At 36.0% G+C, this 22315-nt stretch overlaps 1 protein-coding gene across 4 annotated transcripts in view; it reads left to right on the top strand.

Moving 5' to 3' along the window:
- TTC7B (tetratricopeptide repeat domain 7B) overlaps nucleotides 1-22315 on the top strand; it is a 134393-nt gene that overhangs the window by 50428 nt on the left and 61650 nt on the right. For all 4 annotated transcript variants that reach the window (XM_064658959.1, XM_064658957.1, XM_064658958.1 and 1 more), the window contains exons 8-15: nucleotides 1801-1864; nucleotides 6477-6614; nucleotides 11526-11609; nucleotides 12820-12924; nucleotides 14233-14350; nucleotides 14547-14604; nucleotides 19307-19379; nucleotides 20615-20775. In XM_064658959.1, coding sequence (XP_064515029.1) covers nucleotides 1801-1864; nucleotides 6477-6614; nucleotides 11526-11609; nucleotides 12820-12924; nucleotides 14233-14350; nucleotides 14547-14604; nucleotides 19307-19379; nucleotides 20615-20775 — 801 coding nt within the window. The remainder of the gene's footprint in view (nucleotides 1-1800; nucleotides 1865-6476; nucleotides 6615-11525; nucleotides 11610-12819; nucleotides 12925-14232; nucleotides 14351-14546; nucleotides 14605-19306; nucleotides 19380-20614; nucleotides 20776-22315) is intronic.

Below are 22315 nucleotides of genomic sequence, written 5' to 3'. Positions count from 1 at the left end.
CAGTTCTTCAACTGAGGATAAATTTCATGCTTTGCCTTTGGTTGATAGGCATTTCATGCTTCTGATTCCTCTTTTGTTCTGCCCCATTACATTGAAATTACTTTACTCATATGCCTGCATCTGTCAGGAGACACAAAAAGTGTCCAAGTTCACTCAACTAAACTTAGATAGGTCAAAGAAATTTCTCAGTAATTTCTTCATGGAGAGGAACTTCACTGTTTGAGACAAACAACAACTTATTTTCAAAAATATGTTTTAAACTTGTAGGTGAAAATAATGTTTGCTTTTATTTTGATAAGTCACTTTTTAGGACTTCTCTTGGGGGCAACTTCCCTTTTTTTCTTATAAAGTAATTTCTCCAGCAGCTCTTTCCAATAATTATTCTGCTTTCTGGGAGCCATTTTCAGTTAGTCAGGTAGAATCTTCTTCCAGGTTGTTAAATTCTGCAGACAAGACTGGATAGTTAAATGAGGAGCTCTCTGATGCCACCTCATCACTCCTTATTTCTTATCCTAGGTGGTTCTTATTCGTGAGTAACTGTGTTTTGAAATGTCTTTGTTATGTAAAAATAAAAACGTCTTCTAAGATTTAGAATATTCTTCAAAATCTGGCAAGCAATTGCATGGATTAAAAAATAAAAATACAACAACAAAACAACTGCCCTGGTGTCTTAGATGTTGTATATTACCACAATACATTCACAATGTTGCTTTCAAACTGTCTGGAGTTCAGATGTCTTTTAGTTTCCATTTCCTTTCAGGCATTTAATTACTGCTTATATTTCTAGTGCTTAAAAAAAAAATAAAGAAATCAAAGGATGTTTAATATTGGACAAGTTTTGTTTCCCTTCCATAATGTATTGTAGTTTAAACACCCTTGGGACTATAGGAATTGCTTGTTAACAACAACAAATTATTTTCTACATTTAAACAGTTAATTGTGGAACTAATGGTCTGGATTAACAGGAAATAGTACTTGTGCTAATTCAGAAATAGTTTAGAGGAAGAAATCTGAAGAGATGAAACACAGTCACTGATTTGGGTGGGTTTTTTTCTATATATGTGAGAAAGGATGGATGAATTCCTACCAGACATGCAGATTACTGTTGTCTGTCCACCAGCTTAGAAGAGCATTTAGAAAGCATCCAGTGTTGAGAGAAGGCAGTGAAGTTTGCAAACTAGTCCTATGCAAACCTTCAGTATTAAGTCATAAGGAAGCATACTTCATTAAAAACAAATAATTAAACTTCTTGGAAGTAACAGTGGTTATGCCAAGTGGGTGAAGATTGTCATGGCTCTATTGAAAAATATTCGTAGCTGTCGAATGCATCAGGAAGAAAAATCTCAAGCATATCTGATGAAAGACCAATAAAAATATTTCTCCACATATTGTCTAAAATACAAAAGTTATCCTGCTCTTTTATGAGAGTTTTCTCTTGCTAACCTCTGAATCAGTGATGTAGATTCAGATCAGATAAATTAGGTACCAGAGGCTAATTAAAGGATGGGTTTATTTTTTACAGTTGTCAAATTATGTTCAATTTTGGGATATTTGAATGTGTTCAACTCTGACAGCTGTGGTAGTGTTATTCTTTTACTGTGTTTGGCTAACTTTTCTGAAATGCAAATTTAAAACGTTGCAAAGAAATGCATTTTAACCAATTGTTTTTTCTATGCAAGTTATTTTCTCTTTGCTTTTCTGGAAGTTTTCCAGTTTTTACAGTGCTTTTAATATATGTGTATGAGCTACTCCTGAAAGTAATGTGTTCTGATTAAATAATTAAATTCTTGTTTTGAACAGCATCTTCTGTCCTCAAGAAAATACAGAGGAAGCCTTACTGTTGCTGCTTATTAGTGAATCTATGGTAGGTAAAATAGAGAGACTGTGTGTGTTTTCCTTGGGGTATTTTTAAATGAAAATAGAACTCTTTTTTTTTTTTTTTTTACCATGCCTTACCTTACCTTGTCTTTCATTTTCTGTTAGGAAAGCAGGCAGTTACTTCTGAAACTCAGACTTCTGTTCCTCTGAGCCAGCAAGATGAGGTCTGCAAGTGTTATGGAGTTTTTCTCCTTTGGAGTGGCTGTACTTAGCCTCCTTCTAAGCATGGGCAAGTGAACAAGCCAGGTCTTTCATTTGGCACTACTGTTACACCAGCTGATTGCTATTCAGACAGAATCAAAATCTAAGTTATTTTTGTTGTTAAAAGCAAATCAAAGACTACTAGATGAGCATAATAAACGTTGTCAAAAAGTACTTTCTATTGTGCATAAAACTTCGGTCACTTAAATTTGTAAATGATTTTTAATGATAATGACATTCAGTCTTTGCTACTGGATTTTTTTTTAAGAAGTCCTCATAAGTGACTCCTTTCAATGGCCTGCTTGTGACCTTAATCAATCTTCCATGCTTTCCTCTAGTATGATTTTGCTAGTCGTCAATCAACTGCCATTCTCATACCATGTCAGTTTTTTATGTTCTCAGATAAAATTAAATGAAGACTGAAGCTGAAGCTTTTGCTGTTTTTTTAACTGGAGGTGTGAAACCTCTACACTCTCAGGCATCATGCAGTCTGTCTCACTGCACATCAATGAGATGTAGTCTTTTAAGTTCCATAGGTGATTCAAATGTCTACGTGCTTTGGCATAATTTCTGATTTGCTACAGTTAAATAGATCAGAGCATTTTAGTGAACATTGTCCTAGTTGAACTATTTTACAGTGGCACACATTTACACTGTGTGCTAACTACTTTCCTCATTCCTAGTGATGTGCCTTGCAATATTCATGACAGAATCTAGAAATTCTGTCTAGATTTTGATTCTCAGAGTACAGAAAAATAGACTGAGCAAACATTTCCACATATCATATGTTGATTTTACTGCAGTATATACTTAGCACTGAGAGGTGCCTCTGTAATGTGCCTGAGCAGCTTGTGGAGATGTACAGAATTCTGATGTGAACCACGGTCATGGTGTGAAGTCGAAGCAGTCCCAGCTCTGCAAGATCTGACTGCTTATTACTATGTTCGAATGTGTAGTTCCTTACATATCATCATTAAGAAGCCAAAAACCAAATTAAAAGTACTGCCTTGTTAAGTTTCATTTCAGATTACTTACAGCTTTTCCTTTTTGAATCAGATCTGCCTGATTATATCAAGTGCTGTCACTGTAAAGCATAACCCTTAGCAAGCTTTCAAATTTTTTTTTTTTTAATTATTGCAGATTATCTCAGGTAAAAGAGTTTGTTTCAGGGGAGTATAAAATCTTTGACATGACTGACTTACTTTGGCTAAGTCATTTGTTCAAATTAGTTTTGGAGGGAGGAAAGGGGAAGATTGAGCATAAAAATATTCATCATTACAAACTTACCTTTCTGAGAGTTGAGACCTGTTACTTCAGCTTCCATGCATGCTAACTTTCTAGCTGTAGTAGTTCTGAAGTAGTATGTGACTTATGATTTTGATACCACTACTTGAGAAAGAAATAAGAACACTTACAGAAGATTGAGTAATTGCTGGTGTTTTGAGATGCTCTTGTGTTATTAAACTAGTATGATCCCTTCCTTTCATTGTCTGTGAATTAGTGAAGAAAAAGCCCCATTCAAGACCAGGTTGGATGGGGCTCTGAGCAATCTGGTCTGGTGGAAAGTGTCCTTGCCCATGGCAGGATGATCTTTTAGGTCCCTTCCAACCCAAACCATTCTGTGATTCTGTGATCTGAAGGACTGATACCTTCATGTTACAGTGCATGTATGTATTGCACGTCAGCTGAGTTGTGGTAACAGAATCACAGAATGATTAAGGTTGGAAGGGACTTCTGGAAGTCATTTTATTTGAACCCCTTGCTCAAGCCATCCCACCTGGAGCAGGCTGCATCTCTGTCCAGACATCTTTTGAATATCTCCAAGGAGAGAGACTCTACAACCTCCCTGGGCAACCTGTGCCAGTGCTCATTCACCCTCACAGTAAAAAAACTGGTTCCTCATGTTCAAAGGGAACCTCCAGTGTTTCACTGCCTCTGGTCCTGTCATTGGGCACCACTGGAAAGAGCCTGCCTCACTCTTCCTTGTATCCTTCCTTCAGATATTTCTGCACATTGATAACGTTCCCCTTCTGAGCATTGTCTTCTCCAGGCTGAAGAGTCACAGCTCTTTCAGCCTTTCCTCACAGAAGAGATGGTTCAGTCACTTATTCATCCTAGTGGGCATTCCTTGGACTGTCTCCATGTCTCTTGTACTGGGCAGTCCAGAGCTGGACCCAGTACTGCAGATGTGGCCTCACCAGTGCTAAACAGAGGGGAGGCTCTCCCTTGACCTGCTGACAGCACTCCTTAGCGCAGCCTGGGCTATCAATAGCCTTCTTTCCAGCTGGGGCACATTGCTGGCTCCCACTCAACTTGGTGTCCACCAAGGACCCCCAGATGCTTTCCTGTCATGCTGCTTTTGAGCTGGGGAGCCCCCAGCATATTCTGGTGCCTGGGGTTGTTCCTTCCCCGGTGCAGGACTTTGCACTTCCAAGTCTTTGTTGAAGCCTTCGATGAGGTTCCTATCAGGTTCCTCCAGCCTGTTGAGGTCCCTCTGGATGGCAGCACAGCCCTTTGGCGTATCAGTTCCTCCTCCTAGTTCTGTGTTATCTGCAAATGTGCTTGAGGCTGCATCCAGATCAGGAACAGGATCAGGCCCAGCATAAGTCTCTGGGATACATCACTAGTTACTGGCCTCCAGCTAGGCTTCGTGTCACTGATCACTACGATGTGTAATTCTTAACCAGTGGTAAAATGGCTGAGCATATCCTTTCTTCTGCTGTCGTTGAACTAAGTTGTACTGCTCAGATGTGTTACAGGCTTAGAGTGTGTGTGGTAACTGTGGCCGAGTGACTCATTGCAGTTTAACTAATTGTCCCTTGATTGTGTCTGAGACCGTGGCAGTTCTGAAATACTGATGACTGAAGTTTGTATGTACATTCTGTATTATAATTATGAAGAAAATGATTGTTCAGATATATAAGATATCTTTAATAATTACAAGACATCCTCTCCTATAATACTGCTTTGGGATTGGCAGCCATTTTTTCACAAGAAGTGCTAGTTCATAGCTTGTTCTGTACTTGCAAGGAATTGAGTCAAATAGTGATTAAATGTGGAGTTAAAAAGAAGTTCTTGAAGCTCATTAAACATTATGCAGCGTAGAAAGGAAAAGCAAAAGACTTCTTGATCAAAAGAAAGCAAAATGTCTGGTTTGGGGTGTGTGTGCAGGGGGTGTGTTTTCAAACCAAACTGTGGATTGATTATTCAGTTGATAATTCCTGAAATGTCTGTGCATTTTACTCTCCATGTATCTCTTTAAAAATTTTTCCAGTATTTAATTATTCTGATTTTAATGATATATTGAGGATGTTCAGACCTTAAAATGTTATCCTGTTAAAGCAGAAAAAAATTTATTATCCCTTACTGTGTGTCATTCCTTGCATTTGGAAAAGGGGGAAATAAGATGCATAATGTATTTAAGTAAATGTATTAAGGAGGCCATGCCCTGTGTAATTAAAAATAAAGAAAAGGTGCGATGAGGAGAGAGAAGGATCTTTAACTTCTGACTTCAAATTAGCAGATATACTAACATTTGTACCAATGGGAATATTAAACACCAAGAAAACTAGAAAAAGATAAAATAATAAGATAAGGTATTTTCAGAGGCTTGATGGTATAGTGGGAGAAGTACTGGATATTTCAGTATAGGTATTAGCTATTGAGAGACCTGACTTTTACTCTTTGCTCTTTAATAAGATTTCTCTGTGAACATGGTCAATTCGTTTAATCCATTTCTATCTCAGCTGTCTTCCTTCACAAAAGGCACAGTTTAATTAAGGAATCAGATTTACACTGTGCCTTTCACAAAACAGGATTGAAAGTACAAAGCCTTACTGCAAACATGGCCTGATTCCAAACCTGTTTTCAGAACCAGGGTCAGTTTTCATTCTCAGTAGTAAGCCCTGAAGGTGATTGTGGGTTATCCTAGACAGGTTATCTTCCACAAGTGAGAGGCTAGTGTCATAATGTTGTGAAGAGAAAAGAAATTTATTGCCTTATTTTACAAAAGCTGGAGTACAGGATTTGAAGATTCTTCTAATATGTTTTACTAGCATACAAGAATAAAAATAAATTTTAGAAGATGAATATACATTATTTTAAAACCCCCACCTTATTTTGTTTCTGAGAACTCTTCAATAATTTAAATACATTACTTAATTTATGTAATTAGAATGAAGTAATTAAAAATAGATTCAGGTAAAAACATCAGTCTTTCCACTAATGTATAAAATTGGTGATTCTTTCTATCTATAAATGAGTAGCAGATACTGTCTCTCTGTATCACTTATATCAACTGGTGGCTGTCAGTTTGAATAGAATGGTAGTTACTTGAGTGAAAATATAACTTCAATTAGATTGGCTGACTTTGTTTCCTTATTTGTGGTATGTTTAAGGCTAACCGTGATGCTGTACTGAGCAGAATACCTGAACACAAAAACGATCGTATCATCAGTTTGCAAAGTGCATCTGTCGTCTACGATTTACTTACTATAGCCTTGGGAAGAAGAGGCCAGTATGAAATGCTCTCAGAGGTTTGTCAGTAATATTCAACTGTGTTGTCATTGCTGTTTTCTGTTAATCATGTTAATTGTGGTAGTAATGAAGGGATAAACAAATACGGACACTGTAATTCTAACTACTCTGTTAATACAGGAGGTAGTTTCAACCCCAGAATGCTTACTGTCTAAATTTACACAAGTGACTTGAGGTGGTCAAGCACAGAAGTTGTGTGGAGATGTGGTAAATGTTTAATGCTGTGAAAATTCACGTGATTTTTAGGTGGGGATGCATGGATCTGCTTAAAAGGGTACACATTAAATGGAGACAGCAAGAATGAACAGCAAAAAATAAAAGCTGTTGTGGATATAAAAATGATAGATATAATTACCTAGAAAAAAGATTTGTGATGTTTTATTTCAGAAAAAACCTTTCTTTTACAACTCTTAGTATTTGGGGTGATCCATAGTCCTCATAGTTTATAAAATGGTTTTGAAGTTAATCAAAAGGAAATGTATTCTTTTTCAGGTATGTGGGAAATGTGTTCTCACTCTCTGATGTCTTATGTTTGATTATGCAACTTTCATGTGTTTTGTTAGATTGTGGCAGCTTACTTCTTCAGGGAATGGTCAAGTACTGTTAACAGTTTTATAACTGAGAAATAACTACAGCTTTTTGGACAGAACAGATCTTTCTGCTGCTCAAACAATACTCACCCAGCAGCAGAGTACTGTTGCTGACCACAGTTAATTATTGGTATACGGAAAGAATACTTCAGTGTATGTGCTAGGAAGGCATACCCAGGGATTAATTTGCTGGGACATGGTTTCTCTCTACCATAATAGAGGACTTCTATTGAGATAAAAATGAAAAGAAAGTGCTCCAGTTCTTTTCTGATCTATGTTGATAGTCAGCCATTAATCTGTGTCTCCTGTGATGTTAAGCTCTCAATTTGAGTGTTCTTATTCTTGAAAGCACTTCATAGCTGCAAGTTGCAATACAAGTCAGTTTTAATTAGTACGATGGAAGTTTGTTTCACAAGACAAAGGAGTACTAAATCTCATACAGGACTGCAACCCTACAAAATAATCTAATCAGGAATATTTCCATTTACTTGCCACAACAGACACTATCACCTTCCGGTGATTTTAGGTGGTAGCACCAAAGCTGCAAGAGTTGACACTTCATATATTTCAGTCTAGAACTTCTGAAAGAAGAGACATCAAAAAATATTGTAATAAACCCCAAACTTGATAGCTCTGATTTCTTTTTTCTTCAAGCAACTAGCAGCCGTTCCATTTTATATAGTAGCTTAGCAACTGGGCAAGGGTGGTGCAGCCCTGGGTTTCAATTCTGATTCTTTTATTTTGTCTGGTGTCAAGATGGCTTTATGTAGGGGTTTTTTGCTATGGATTTTTTGTGTTTAATTTTAGAATGTAAAACAACCATTGTATTTATGGGAACATCACAGGTTCCTGGGATCCCTCCACTGTCTCCTTTGGGAGTATTTATGTCACAATAGATGCCACTTCTTGCTGACAGTTCTTTGTACCTTTCTTAAGAGAGAGGCTTTTGGCTTCATCAGGAGAGCTAGTGGTATCTCTGTTCTTAGCCATGTGTCTTGAAGTCCAGGACAATATCCTGAAGGGTAGGAAGAAAGTCTCATAGTCCCCTCACATGGAGAAAAAGCTCAGAGCTTGCTTCCCTCACTACTTGTGTGATTGGTTTAGCCCCTGTAGCTAACATGAGTACTGCCTGTTCTTTTTCCTTCTGTGTTTTGAGCACAGTTGAATGTTCTAAATAGTGGACTTAGATCTTTGATTTCAGTGCCTTTTAGGAGTTGCTTGTGCTGGTGGTGATCTTGGTTACAGACAAAAGCAGATCCACAAGTACATGGAAAATAGAAGACTCCATGTTTGACCAGCTGCTTAGTTGAGGGTTTTTAGCCAAAGCTTAGTCTTTGACACCAGAAGTCTAGCTAAGGCTTCTTTTAAGGTCTTGTTTTTTTTAAATCTTTGTCTAGCATCTTTGTAGTAATATTCGATCAAAATTGTATGTATGTTCTTTTAAGATGTTCTCTTTAAAAAAAAAAATAATTCCATTATGTTGGAAAAATACTTTCAGTTCAGTATAATTAAAACATATTTGTTATATGTCCATTAAGTATCTTTTCTGAACATGAAAAAAATCATCTTATGAAGATCTGGTATAATAGACAATACTTACTTTAGCATACAGATATTCTAGATATACAGCTGCAGCAGGGTCTTACCAGGAAATGGTTAGAACATCTCATTTGTTGTTTTCTTGTCATCCAAAGCACAGCAGAAAACATAGACTTCAAGAAGCTCTTACATTTTAGTGAGTAGAGGATATCTGCCCTCAAATCCTGCAGCCCATAGTCTGTAACCTTTATAATCTAAAGTATTGCAATAAACACAAATTCAGAAATGTAGAACATTCTGCTCGTTTATGTAATAAGGCATTTAATTTTTTAGTGCTTCATTCTCTGTGAGCTGATTATGGTTGCTCTAGAGGAGCTGTTGTAGCTTCAAATTAGAAAGCAGGAGGTTATTCTAACTGTAGAAATGGAATTCACCCATCAGTTCCAATATCTTATTGTCATCTTCTGGTTTAGCTATAGCTGATTACTTATGGAAGTAGACAGCTGTTATATAAAAACATTAAATGATAAAAAATCTGTCCTATCCTTGTTAAACTGTTCTAATGCTGAGTTATATTCTTAATTGAAAAGGTCTCATTTTTTTGTCGAGTTTACATACAGTGGGCTTTCATTTTCTTAGGGTGGCTTCAGCTAGATGAAAGAACTTTATACGGTCGTAATTCTTTCCTAAAGCAAAGTTCTCTGATTGTCATCAAGTTGTTTTTTAAGCTTTGAAGGATACAGCATATTGAGCTTATAAATATCCTATCAGAAGAGATGCTTTCCAGACCAGAAATTTTCTTAGATTTTTGTCCTTTCATCTTTCAACTCTCTAACTTCAAGCATATTCTTTTCAGGAGACCATAGTGCTAAGCAACAAAATTCTGTAATGTGTTCAACATTATCTGTTCATGGAGTGATTTGTGGTTATTTACAAGGCAATATCAACAGTTGTGTTTTCCTCAGAAGAGGGATTGTGCTGAATATATTTTCAATTAGTTAAGTCAGTTGCTATTATCCTGAACGTTATCTTACAGTCTGCCTAGGTACTATTGCTTGATGTGGATTTCTTGAGAGAGCCTTTAGCTCTTTGAAATTACTTGTTACTTTGTTCAGAATAATCCAGTTTATGGGGTGTTCATGTTGTTGTGTAGGTCACAAACATGTACATGTATCCCTTACCCCCCCCCACATAACTGCCAATTCTGTCATCTTACAAAGAAAAGAAAAATCCTGTAACTTGTCACATTTCTTATTGAACAAAGCCAGGTAAATAGAACTTGAAGTCGAGCAAAAAGAATGGTAGCTAGATCATTAGTACATGAAAATCAAGCCTTTTAGACTAATCTAGAGTTGTGTCCTGTGTCCTTATAAGTGCAAAATTATAAACCCCTAAACTATCAATTTCTTCAACCTCGTTGTCTTCTAGTTAGAATTGGTAATTAGTTTTTAATTAGGCAAGGCCAAGAAAACAAAATTTTTATTTTTTTAATTGTGAACAAATACTTCTGTTTAATTAGTGCACAGACATACATGTAACAATGGGAGAAAAAAGTATGATTATGCAGTCTAAAAACTTTTAAGTATTAAGTTTCCATATGCCACTGTTTTGTGTGAATCTCTGGGAGTATATGGCTGCTGTAGGTCAGAATTCTGGAAGCAGTACTGAAATTAATTGTCATGTGTAGAACACTGGTATCAGAACAGGTAGAGTTGTATTTAAAAGTGTATTTGAAAAGAAAAGCATGAATTAGTACTCCTTGATTTAGAGAAACTTGATTTAGTACCACAGCTATTGGAGGGTGAGAGAGAGGGGTTTAGCAACTTTTTTCTTTTGTCAAGTTTGTGAAAGGGAATGTCTAAAATAACAGGAGAAGATATCACACGTAACTTATGTATTTGTTTCTTTATGTGATCTTTTTGCTTTGCATCGGATTCTGTTATAGTGTGGTAACACACTGCATACCTGGTTGTGCTTTCTGTAATGGTAAGGCTGAGTTTGAATGTGAAGAATAATTCATGGTTTTATAGTTTATGTACATTGTAGCTGTCAGAGCAGAAACTGGACTCTGCAGTCTAGAAAATTAATTCCTAAATCAGTTTATTCCAGAAAAGTGTTTTACCTTTCTACACTCTGGAACTGGCCTGATTAGTAAAAATGGACATAGCAAAATGAAATAATTCTTATTGACAACAGCAGATATAAACCATCCAAAATTAGCATATAATGCTAATTTAATGTATTTAGTCTCAGTATAGTAATAATGAATTTCCTTTTGGCATTCAGTTATTTAGTTTAAAATCTCAACAGAATATGGAGTGTGAAGTTAAACTTTTTATAAACAGAAATAATACTGCAAGATGAACCTTTATACACCACCCCTCCTTTTAAATGTTACTTATAGGTACTCGTGGTGCCATTGCTTGTTAAGTATTCACAGTTTAGGAAGAGGCTATGTACTCTTTTTCCTTTTCACTTAAGACTTATCTCCTGCCTTTTACAGATGGTATCTTTAGTAAGCTATTATTTATCATTCCTTGTTTCAGACTGCATAATACAGTACCAGCAGGAGTATTTAAACAAACGTAATAAACAGGAAAACAGTTTTCTGTTAGTTTTTTTTTTACATATAGAATGTGGCAGCTGTTTTCATGTATTTGGATGATTTAAATTTTTAATTACATGTACTTTAGATACGAGTCTGTAAGAAAATCTTTATACTATATCTTATTAATAATTGAAGAATGTGCCCTTAAATAACAATTTTCCCCCCATAATTAGTGTTTAGAAAGAGCCATGAAGTTTGCATTTGAGGAGTTCCATCTCTGGTATCAATTTGCGTTGTCCTTGATGGCAGCGGGAAAAGTAAGTCTGAATTTTTTTATGTAATTCTTGTATTGATGATGTTTGATAACAGCATTTGACACTTCCATAATTTTCATCTGTAGTGTTTTTGAAAATAATTTTAATCCTTAAATCACCTAAGTACACTTACTCCTGAATTTATGCCTAGTGCTGTACAAAGAATGTTGTTATTTCAATAGTTTCTAACTAAGGAAGACTGAAAAGTGGTGATAACAACTGTCTTGCCAACAATCTTAAGATCACCTGATTGAATGGAAGCAGTGAATTATACGAGATCCTATTATACATTGAAACTTGTTTAAATATGGTTTTGATGAATGAATTTTATACCACGGTACAAATTAATGCTAACTCTTGATGCTCTTGCTTTTTTTTTGTCTTTTGAAAATTTCCATCTGTCTTTTAATGTTGCTGTCTTTGAGACTGTGTATTCTGGGCAACTGATGGATATTTTTAAAATTTTATATAACCTAGGAACTTATGTTATCAGATGCAATCCTCTATTTTCAGTTATTTTTACTTTTCCCTGTCATGTTAAAGAAAATAAATCACATTAATTATGTAATGTAAACAACTAATTTTCTAAAAGATCATTCTCAATGGGGATAATTTGCTTATTTTCAGTATAGGGGAAAGGAATGTATTTTCCTTAGAAAATATTTTAACAGGACATTGGTTCTGAAGAGGCTTGGTTCTTCCTCCTGTTCTCTATATACTTTGAGTTATCCTCTAAGTTGTAATTGGATAGAGGCAAATAAATTAAAAAAAAAAAGGAGGAACAGTGCCAGTCTATCTTATATCAAAGCTATTCCTAATTGCTGTTGTAACTCCCAAAGAGCACCAAAACCCTGCTTGTTGTCAGGGCTCTGTCTTGTTCGTTCTCTTTTGTTTGCCTGGCTCAAAGGCTGTGAGGTTACAGGCCTAGCAAAGTTTTAAATGCATCTCAACTGTTTCCTGAGTCGTGTACCGTTGGAATTACATTCTCAGCAAATGTTTCTCTGGGGATGCTTAATGATGGTTCATGGGGGTTAAATAGCAAAAGCAGTGCCTAAAGTCTTGTGTTGCACTGGCATGAGGAGTTGTGACAGATTCTCAACAAAATGGGTAGTAATGTCTCCTTCATGTGGGAAAAATAAAGTAAATTATGTTTCACAGATAGAAGATTCCTATTTATGCTTTCAGTAATTTCAATGGAAAATGTTTTTAACAGTCTGCTCGAGCTGTTAAAGTCTTGAAGGAATGTATACGTTTGAAACCAGATGATGCAACTATTCCACTCCTTGCTGCAAAGCTCTGTATGGGATCTCTCCACTGGGTAAGCTTTGCCACTCCGTCTTTTCATCAAGAGCTGTACTAAAATCTTGGTTTAGGGACGTTGCAAATACTTTCTCACAGTGACTGCATACACTTGGGCATCTCTAAAAGTATAGCACTTATATGTAAATGCACGTGTACATCCCTTTTTGAATGGCTAATTTGAAATATTTGACAGCAATGGTTATGTTTATCAAGGTAGCATATTTTGATACTGATCTATGACCTAGCTTACAATGTATAAAAATTGAAGAGTTCTTGGAAGACAGGTTATAAATGCAACTTAGACTTCTCTTTCCTCTGTGCAAAAAGAAAATAACTTTTTGGAAGATAATGAGACAGATCTCATAATCAAGAGACTCTTCTGTTGGTACCATGTTTGCAGGTAGCTGATGTTTATGAATTCATAGTAGGGACAGTGTCTTTAAAAGAAATGTGACTTGAGTTGTATTTTAGATAACTTTGAAATTAGTGTATCCGTACAAAAACATTAAGGTGATTGAACATCATCATGTGGTTTTCAAGATATATGTGTAATTTTTAGGAGAATATATTTAAAATATTTTAAAAAGGAGGAAAAAAGGAGGAAAAGGTCACAATCAGAAACTGAGAAAATAAAGTAGTAGCAGAAACATGACTTGTTGAGGCTGACAAAAGTACAGTCTTAATTAGAATGGATCCTACTTCTGTAAATTGTTCCCTATGGATTGAGTCCATATGGAGTAGTTTACTGTACTTAGCATTTACATTTACTGGAATGGATTCAGATGGTATTTTTTTCTTTCTAGATTGTTAAATAGTGTGCTAGGATGGATGTGCTATTAAACCTTAATTTTTTTACGTTTCTCTGTTTATGAGTTTGCATGCATTCAGCAATACAGTATTCAAAACAGAGTTCTGCATGGATGTGCTGTTTTTTACAGGAGACATAGTTCTTGTGATTGATTTTCCTAAAGAAATTGTTCATGGGCCAAGAACTCTTATTTATAAAAATGCAAAAATGGTAGATGGCATATATGGACCAGAAATACTTTTTTTAATTAAAAAAAAAGAAAAAAAAAAGAAAAAAGGTAAAAACACAGTGTGTTGTGTGACACTCTCTTTCTGTTTCAGTTTAAAATCTGTTGTCTTTACTCAATATTTAGTAGGACAACTAAGTCTAATGAGAAATGAAATGGTCCTTGAAAGCAATCATGGCTGAGGTTTTAACAGGCTCAGTGCGCATAAAATACATTTTGTGCATTCTTCACATTGTAATGAAATATTTAGCTAGTTTTAGACTTACATGGATGTTTTATAATGTTTTCAGTTGGAAGAAGCTGAAAGATTTGCCAAGGCAGTTGTTGATCTTGGGGACAAAACATCAGAGTTCAAAGCAAAAGGCTACTTGGCACTGGGATTGACTTACAGTCTGCAGGCCACTGATGGTAAGATAAGAATAAACATTCACGATTGGAAATTCCCATGTTCTCTAAAAAAGGTTACCTAGCAGAATGCTAGACATAAAATTGAAGCTTCTATGTGCAACCATTTTTTCAGTCAATGTATTAAAGCTTCTTCAATTAGCGTGTGGAATGAATTATCTTCATCATTCATATCACTGATTCAATATATCCTTTTTAGCATCTTTGCGAGGGATGCAAGAGGTCTTGCAGAGAAAGGCTCTTCTTGCATTTCAGAGGTGAGTGGGTGTTGATCTTTTCATTTTGTTCTGCTGTATGTAGTGAAAAGCTTTTGTTGTGTGTTAAAAAGAGAGACTTGTAGAAGATCATGTAATGACAACTTCACCTCTGGGAGTCTCCCTTCCTCAGTACAGAGTGTATTTCTTTAGCATTTCTTTCCATCATCTTCTGTCAGAATTACCTAAATTGATTTCTACGGATTTCCTTTTATTTAATTTTAAAGACACTTGTGTTGCTCTCTAGTATAAAATATTTGCTGAAATATTCTGTTCTGATCTAGAAGGAAAAATCACGTGATGTAAGGTTTCAAGTCATGGTTCAATGTTATAGTGTTTCTAAGAGCCAGCCGCTGATCAGGTTGTATAGCAGGCTTTTGCACTTACCTCCATAGTGGCAGAGCAATAATTGAGGCCCTGCTGCTGTGGGTGAGGGGAAAATTGCAGGTAGTAAGGTAGTTAACTAGGGATAAATTAAAAATTCTATCTGGACATGTAACAGTGTAGGCAGTGACAGCGCAAATGCCCTGTCTTCCAAGTATCTTACATGGAAGTAGTGCCCTTGGGGATGACAGTAGTTCATTCTCAAGGATTTGACTCTGCAAACGAAATGAGGATGAGCAGGTGAATGAGAACTCTCTACCCTAATTATAGAAGAAACAAATCTTGATGGAAAAGCTGACAAAAGTGCTGCAGCATCTAAATATGTCTCTTTTATGGTTATATACCCTTTAAAACCCTCCTTTGGTGAGATAAGCCTAAATGGAGGGAAACAGATTTGTGCATTAATGTGAAATGAAGTCCTGGTTTTTTAGTGGTGATTTTGTATCTGAAGGAATAGGATTGAAAAAGTATTTTGCAGGTAACTTTAGAGCGAGGTTGGTATATATTGGTCCTTCTTCCTTCTGTCTTGTCTTAGCTATTCTTCTGTATGTAAATATATTTTAACATGTCTTTGCTCTTGTTCCTTAGTGGCTCTAATTAGTTTTTTCAGTACTTCAGCATTCTTTCTCCACGTTGTAGCTCTAATTAGTTTTTTTAGTACTTCAGCATTCTTTCTCCACGTTGTAGCTGAACTTTCTACCTCCTGGTTTATACCTCAGTTCCTCACCCATCCCTCTTACCACTACTGACTTAATCATCACTGTTTCAAAACTATCAGAATATAAATTTATACACAGAAGATCTTAGAACATGAGGATTAGTGGCATCTGCTTTTAATTGATACAATATCTTAGAAACAATGTTTTGTATTTTTAACTGCATGTTCCAGGATATTGCTGTCAAGTTATGCTTAGTCATCCTTTCAGTTATGTAGTCATCCTTTCAGCTGTCCTTTCTCATAATGAACTTGTACGTAGACTTCTAATTAAATTATCTTTCAGAGGTTTTACCCATGTGCAGGGTATATGTTTTGAAATTTCTAGTGAATGGCTTGGACTCCGTACAGAATCTTGAGTAGAATGGTTTGTTCCTCCAAAATAACAGACTTTTGGCATCTCAAAAACCCCGTAGCTACCTTCTAAGAAAATGGAAAAAAAGTATGTTTTAAAGGAGTTTGTTCTCCATATTAACATATTTCCCCACTTGTGCTCATAGAGAGACTTATATCTGATATATCAGCTGTACTGGAAATACACTCCAATATAATTGATAATGTTTCTGGTTCCTTGCTTTGATAACATAAGTATGTTATGTTCAACATACCAGAGTCATGCCCACTTTCTCTTCCCACATCTGAAAAATAAATGTCTTCTAGGAGATGGAAGTTCAAATTCTCCATTCATCTCCTACATAAAGCGAGCAGCCTATACTGGACTGAGTATTTTGATGTGCCATTTGCTTTAATTTTTTTTTTTGTGGATTTTTTTAATCACTTACCTTGAGGACCAATTCCTGAAGACATATTTGCCCTGAAGAAATATGGTTATGTTTTGGACCCTTGCCTGAGCCAAATTTCAAGGCTTACCAGTTTGTGATAGTGGTCAGTCAAGAAGGTGCTTGTTACTGTCTTCACACAGTACTGAGTGGGTGTTTGACTGACTTTTTTTTTTAAATTTGGAAGACTTTCAGTGCTTTTCCTGTGGTTGGTGTGAATTGAAGTTTCACAGAACTCACCAAATGGTAGATAGATAGTAACAGCTTTATTCTTTCACTATCTGGAGCTTGGGTGACTGAACAAGTACCCTCTAAGTTAAAATCTCTGTTCTCTCTCAGTATTACTTCATTTGTAAACTTAAAATTTAAAAAGGGCTGGTCCTGGACAGGCTTTACCTGTGCCTCTGATCTCCAATTTAGAGGTGAAATTACCAAGTATAATACTGTCCCTTAATAACTTAAAACTACTTTAAAGCTTGCTGGGTGTAGTTGCTAAACTGAAGAAGCTGTACAGCTCTTTGGATTCGGGAAGACAGAAATGCACAGGTCAGAAGCAGAAGGATCTCTTTGTGATTGTAATGATTTGAAGGTCAATTTTGTTACTTCATCCCAATGGAGACGACTCATTAGATGTTCCAAAGATGATTATTACACATCCTGTTTCTAAATGAGCATTCTGGAAGATTGAAACAAATGTAAATAAAAAAATAGTTCCAGGCTAGCTGCCCAGTACTTACTACACATCATTTTGGGGTACAGCCATAATTTTTTTTGTTCTTTTACTCAAACATTGCCCTGCTAAAAAGCAGAAAGATTGTATTACAGGAGAAAATAATACAGTGTATTACAAGAACAACTACAGTAGGATAATAAAATAAATAAGACTCAGAGTGTGCATTTGACCAAAACATTAAAAATAAGAAAACAAACAAAATTTTTAAAAAGATGGGAAAAAGTTATTTTGTGTTTCAATAACTGGGATTACTTGCAACAGCAGTAGTTAGAAATATTTTGAGAGTGAGTAATCAAAAAACCACTTCTGCATCTCAATGCTTTTGTCAATGAAAGTTCTACTTGTGAAAAGATCATCAGCATAAACTTCTTCATCTGAACTTCAAACATAGGATCACGATGAATCAGATCTTATGCAGCCTTTTACTGTAATGCTGTGATAAAGAAGCTGTCCAGCCTAAATCTCTTTTACATTGCAACACAGCAAGTAAATCCAGCTGAAGCTGGTCACAAGTGGTCTTCTCCCTCAGTATTGAGGCCAGCCTTGTTTAACATCTTTATCAGTGATCCAGATGAGAAGATAAGTGCACCCTCGGTCTTTCACAAATGACACCAAATTGAGTGGGAATATTGATCTGCTGGAGGGTAGAAAGACTCTGCAGAGGGATCTGGACAGGCTGGATTGATGGGCCGATGCCGATGGTATGGGATTCAACAAGGCCAAGTGCTGGGTCCTGCACTTGGGTCACAACAACCCCCTGCAGTGCTACAGGCTGGGGAAGAGTGGCTGGAAAACTGCTCAATGGAAAAGGACCTGGGGGTGCTGCTCAACAGCTGGCTGAACGTGAGCCAGCAGTGTGCCCAGGTGGCCAAGAAGGCCAATGGCATCCTGGCTAGTATCAGGAATAGTGTGGCCAGGAGGACCGGGCAGTGATTGTCCCTCTGTATTTGGCGCTGATGAGGCCACACCTTGAATTCTGTGTTCATGTTTGGGCCCCTCAGGACAAGAAGGACATTCAGGTGAGAAGTGGCTGAGGGAGCTGGGGTTGTTTAGCATGGAGAAGAGGAGGCTCATGGGGGACCTTATTGCTCTCTACAATGACCTGGAAGGAAATTGTAGACAGGTGGAGGTCGTTTTTTTCTCCCAATTAACAAGTGGCAGAATGAGAGAAAATGGCCTCAAGTTGCACCAGGGGAGATTTAGATTAGATATTAGGGAAAATTTCTTCACAGAAAGAGTTGTCAAGCATTGGAACAGGATGACCAGGGAAGTGTTGGAGTTATCATCCCTGGAAGTGTTCAAAGTACATATGGATATGGCACTTGAAGATATGGTTTAGTGGTGAACACAATGATTGTGCTGGTTGATGGTTGGACTTCATGATCTTAGAGGTGTTTTCCAACTTTAATGATTCTGTGATAACAAGATGTTCTACTAACTTAGTCTTAAAGCAACTTAAAGCCAAGAATTAACTGGCTTCCTAGGAGGCTTACTGTGCTGGACTGAAAATATGTTTGGATTTTGTGAGTCTGGGAATGGACAAAACTGTGACCTACTGTGCTACTACTCTTCCTCTGTGAGTTCTGTGTTTCAGAACCATCCGACCACATTCAGTGTGATTGCTTGGGTACTTCTTGTGCAGATGATATAATTCTTCTCTTTGAAGGCATGTTGTTTTGGGGGATTTGGATTTGGATTTTTTGTTCCTTTTTCTGTTAGAAAACTTCATTTAATTAATTTTTATTATAACTATATATTATTCTTAAGTAATTGCATCTAGTGTTTGCTTCGGAGTACAATATATTTGAAGAATCATTTTGTATTGCTCATTTTATAGAGTTATACTGAAATTACACAATTAATTTCTATTAAAAATTACTTTTAATGTCCCAAAGTGCTTCCTTTAAATCATGGATGATTAAGAAGTATGTGAAAAGTTGCTGAATGAACACTGCTTTTATCAAAATATGAGCATACGGGTAGTTAAGAGATCTGAATATGAATAAATGAATATATATGCATTTGTAGGTATGTCTAACCTGTCTGAACAGGAGCAAAACTCACTGTTGTTTGTTTTGTTTCTTTATTTGTAAGGGCTCACAGTTTGTCTCCAACGGATCATCTGGCAGCATTTTACTTGGCACTCCAGCTTGCCATATCCAGACAGGTTAGTTTTGTTTTAAAAGTGCAGCATCATGCTGTCATATGAGGATTAGAATTTCTATCTGTTGATGGATACAGGTAAAAATTTCCTCAATAAAAACCTGGTTTTCCTTGTGCCTATATGCATATATGAGAGAAAAACCCTGAAATACTCTCTTCAAACACCTTCAGCCTTATCTATAGATTTCTCTGGAGTTCTGCCTGTATTTCCAGCTCTAGGATCAGAAATAAGACATAAGTAAATCCACTTACTTCAGCATTTATGTTGCTAGATGGAGAGAAAAAAAAAAGTCAGTTTTTACCATGTTTCTACCTATTATGTGTAATCTCTGCTCAGATCCTGGAGAGTGGGACTCCTGAATCTAGTCTTTAATGATGTTGATAGTGCTTAAATCTTGAGTATCTGCTAAGATCCGTGGCCTTTCTGAGTACCTTTAGGAGATTAGATTATTGTGAACAAAATTACAAAAAAAGTGTTTAAAAAAACTGGAAAATATTTTAACTCTATAAAAGAGTTTAAGTCCAATTTGTGCAGCTGTTATATTTGAGGCATTCTACCATATATCACATGGATTTGTATATTGTGGAACTGCTTTGTATCTATCATGATAAGCCTTTTCCTATGTTGTCTTTTATTTTAATTTTGAGCGCAGTTGTTTATTTTTGAACACAATCTAGGTGACTACTTGTCATTGCTATTGACAGAGGAGCACAAACCTTGGTCTATGTCACATTAGTGTGGAATGGACTGTCACTTAATTAGCACAAAACATATTTCAGTAGCAGGCTATGACTCTGTATTTCTGAATTCCAAAATTTTCATGCTGCTTAACTAAATTTTCCATTTTTAGCACCTAATGTACTTATTTTGAACAAAAGCACATGCTGCTGAGGAGATAATGAAATTCTACATAAAGAAAAGTTACTGTTCCTGTCTAACTATACATTTTAGTTAATACATTACAATTAAAGTATTTTCAAGATCATTTAGAAGTACAACCAATACTTGAAAGAGAATAGTAAGTGAATATTTTAAGGGGTTGAAGAGTACTGTTTTATATATCTTACTTAATTTTTACTGTAGAGCATCAGGTCCATTTTAAACTTCTCAGTAGTGTCTTACAGGAGTGTATAGAATTCTACATGTTATGTGTATTTTGGAAATTTTATGGATATGCAGTCAAGTAATAGGCAATACTTCTAATAGTGGCGCTTTCTTTTTTTTTTTTTTCAAATCAGATACCAGAAGCTTTGGGTTATGTTCGTCAGGCTCTGCAACTACAAGGAGATGATGCCAACTCTCTTCATCTCCTTGCACTCTTACTATCAGCCCAGAAACATTATCATGATGCTTTGAATATCATTGATATGGCCTTGAGTGAATATCCAGAAAATTTTATGTGAGTGAACGTCATGTTTGCTTTCTGCGCTTTCTCTCATACTATTTTTTCTAGATTCTCATCTCATTCATTTCAAGAGGGGATGGATTTGAAGTTTAGTCTATTTTTTTTACGGTAGTCTTCCCTCCTGCCCATTTAATGCAACTCTCTTTATTAAAAGCTTGTTAAATAGTGATTAAGGTATTGGTTTGGAAGGGAGGATAGACCTGTATAGTTGATCTTATTATAGTTTTTTTTCTACACTCTGTGTAGATAATTTCTCCCTGTTGCATGCTTTATAGTATGTTTGCATCTTCTGTTTTTATGCAATATTCCAAGAAGATTAAACAGGATTTTACTATTAGCTTGCACAGATTTATTCCATCCTATAGGTAACTCTATGCATATTGTATGGAATGTGTTCTGTAAAATACATCATAACAGAGAATCTCCTGTTTTGCCTGGATAATAACCAGTCATCTGAAGCTGGCTGATGGATAACTAAACAAGTGAACAGGGAAGAAGCATGTTTGGTAAATGTTCTCTTGTTTAAGAAAGAAATTATTCTTTCTGTTTATTTTTCATGTTGAGAACATCTTAAAATACACTTGAGTTCTGTACTTTTTTAGTTTTTGGGTTTTTTTTTAAATTTATTTTCTTAGTGAAAGTCTCATTAAACGCTTTACAGTGAAATTTCTCAGGGACAGCTTCCATTAACTTCCAATCTTCCAACTTTCCAGTCTTTATCAACTGTCAGTAAGGTTGTAATCCATAGTATTACAAATATCCTACATGCTTATTTAGACAGTTTTTTTGAAGTATCTCATTATTAACTTATAAATTACTGGCCTGTGTCATAAATTGTTATTATGTCAACATACAAAAAAATAGGATTTTTTAAAGAATTATTAGTTTGAAAATAGAGATTGCAGTGGTTTTCCTTCCTGTTCCTTGACATTTCAGTTCTCCTTTTGACTATCTGTGTAAGGTACTGTTGCCTTTTTCCTTATAAATCTGACCAGGACTTCTGTTGATATCACCTCCCCTCAGAACTTCTGTGGCTTGCAGCCAGTTCTGTGTAAATGCTTTTTTGACCTTTTGCTATTTCTCACTTCCTGTTTTATCCACACACCTATGACTTGTCTCGGTTCTTATCTGGGGCTTCTACACATGCTTCATGATTTCAGAACTGTCTAGCAGTTCCTCTCTCAAACCTGTCTGTGCTTTCCTCAGGTCCAAGGGACATGTCAGCAAGTCATAGTTTGAGATGCAATTGAAGTATCAGCAACCTAATTCTGTACCCTATTATTGTTAAAGAGATATGCTTAAAGAACTGTGAGTGTCATCTTCTGTCCTTGTTTCATTTTCTGCGGCTTAGTGGCAGTGTAAATTACAGACAAAGCTGCCGTATCTCTCAGAGTAATAATTGTCTAGAAGTATGTCTGAAACTGTAGTTTCAGAATTCCCGATTGTTGTAAGAGAGCTCCCTATTACATTAATCTCTTTTGTAATGCAAAACCAAAGGTTCATTCAGGAAAACATTTAAAATTACTCTTGAGCA

Source organism: Pseudopipra pipra, chromosome 6, assembly GCF_036250125.1.
Source record: "Pseudopipra pipra isolate bDixPip1 chromosome 6, bDixPip1.hap1, whole genome shotgun sequence".
Lineage (NCBI taxonomy): Eukaryota > Metazoa > Chordata > Aves > Passeriformes > Pipridae > Pseudopipra > Pseudopipra pipra.
The sequence above is the reverse complement of the archived record's forward strand: the minus strand, read 5'-3'. Positions and strand labels throughout refer to the sequence as shown.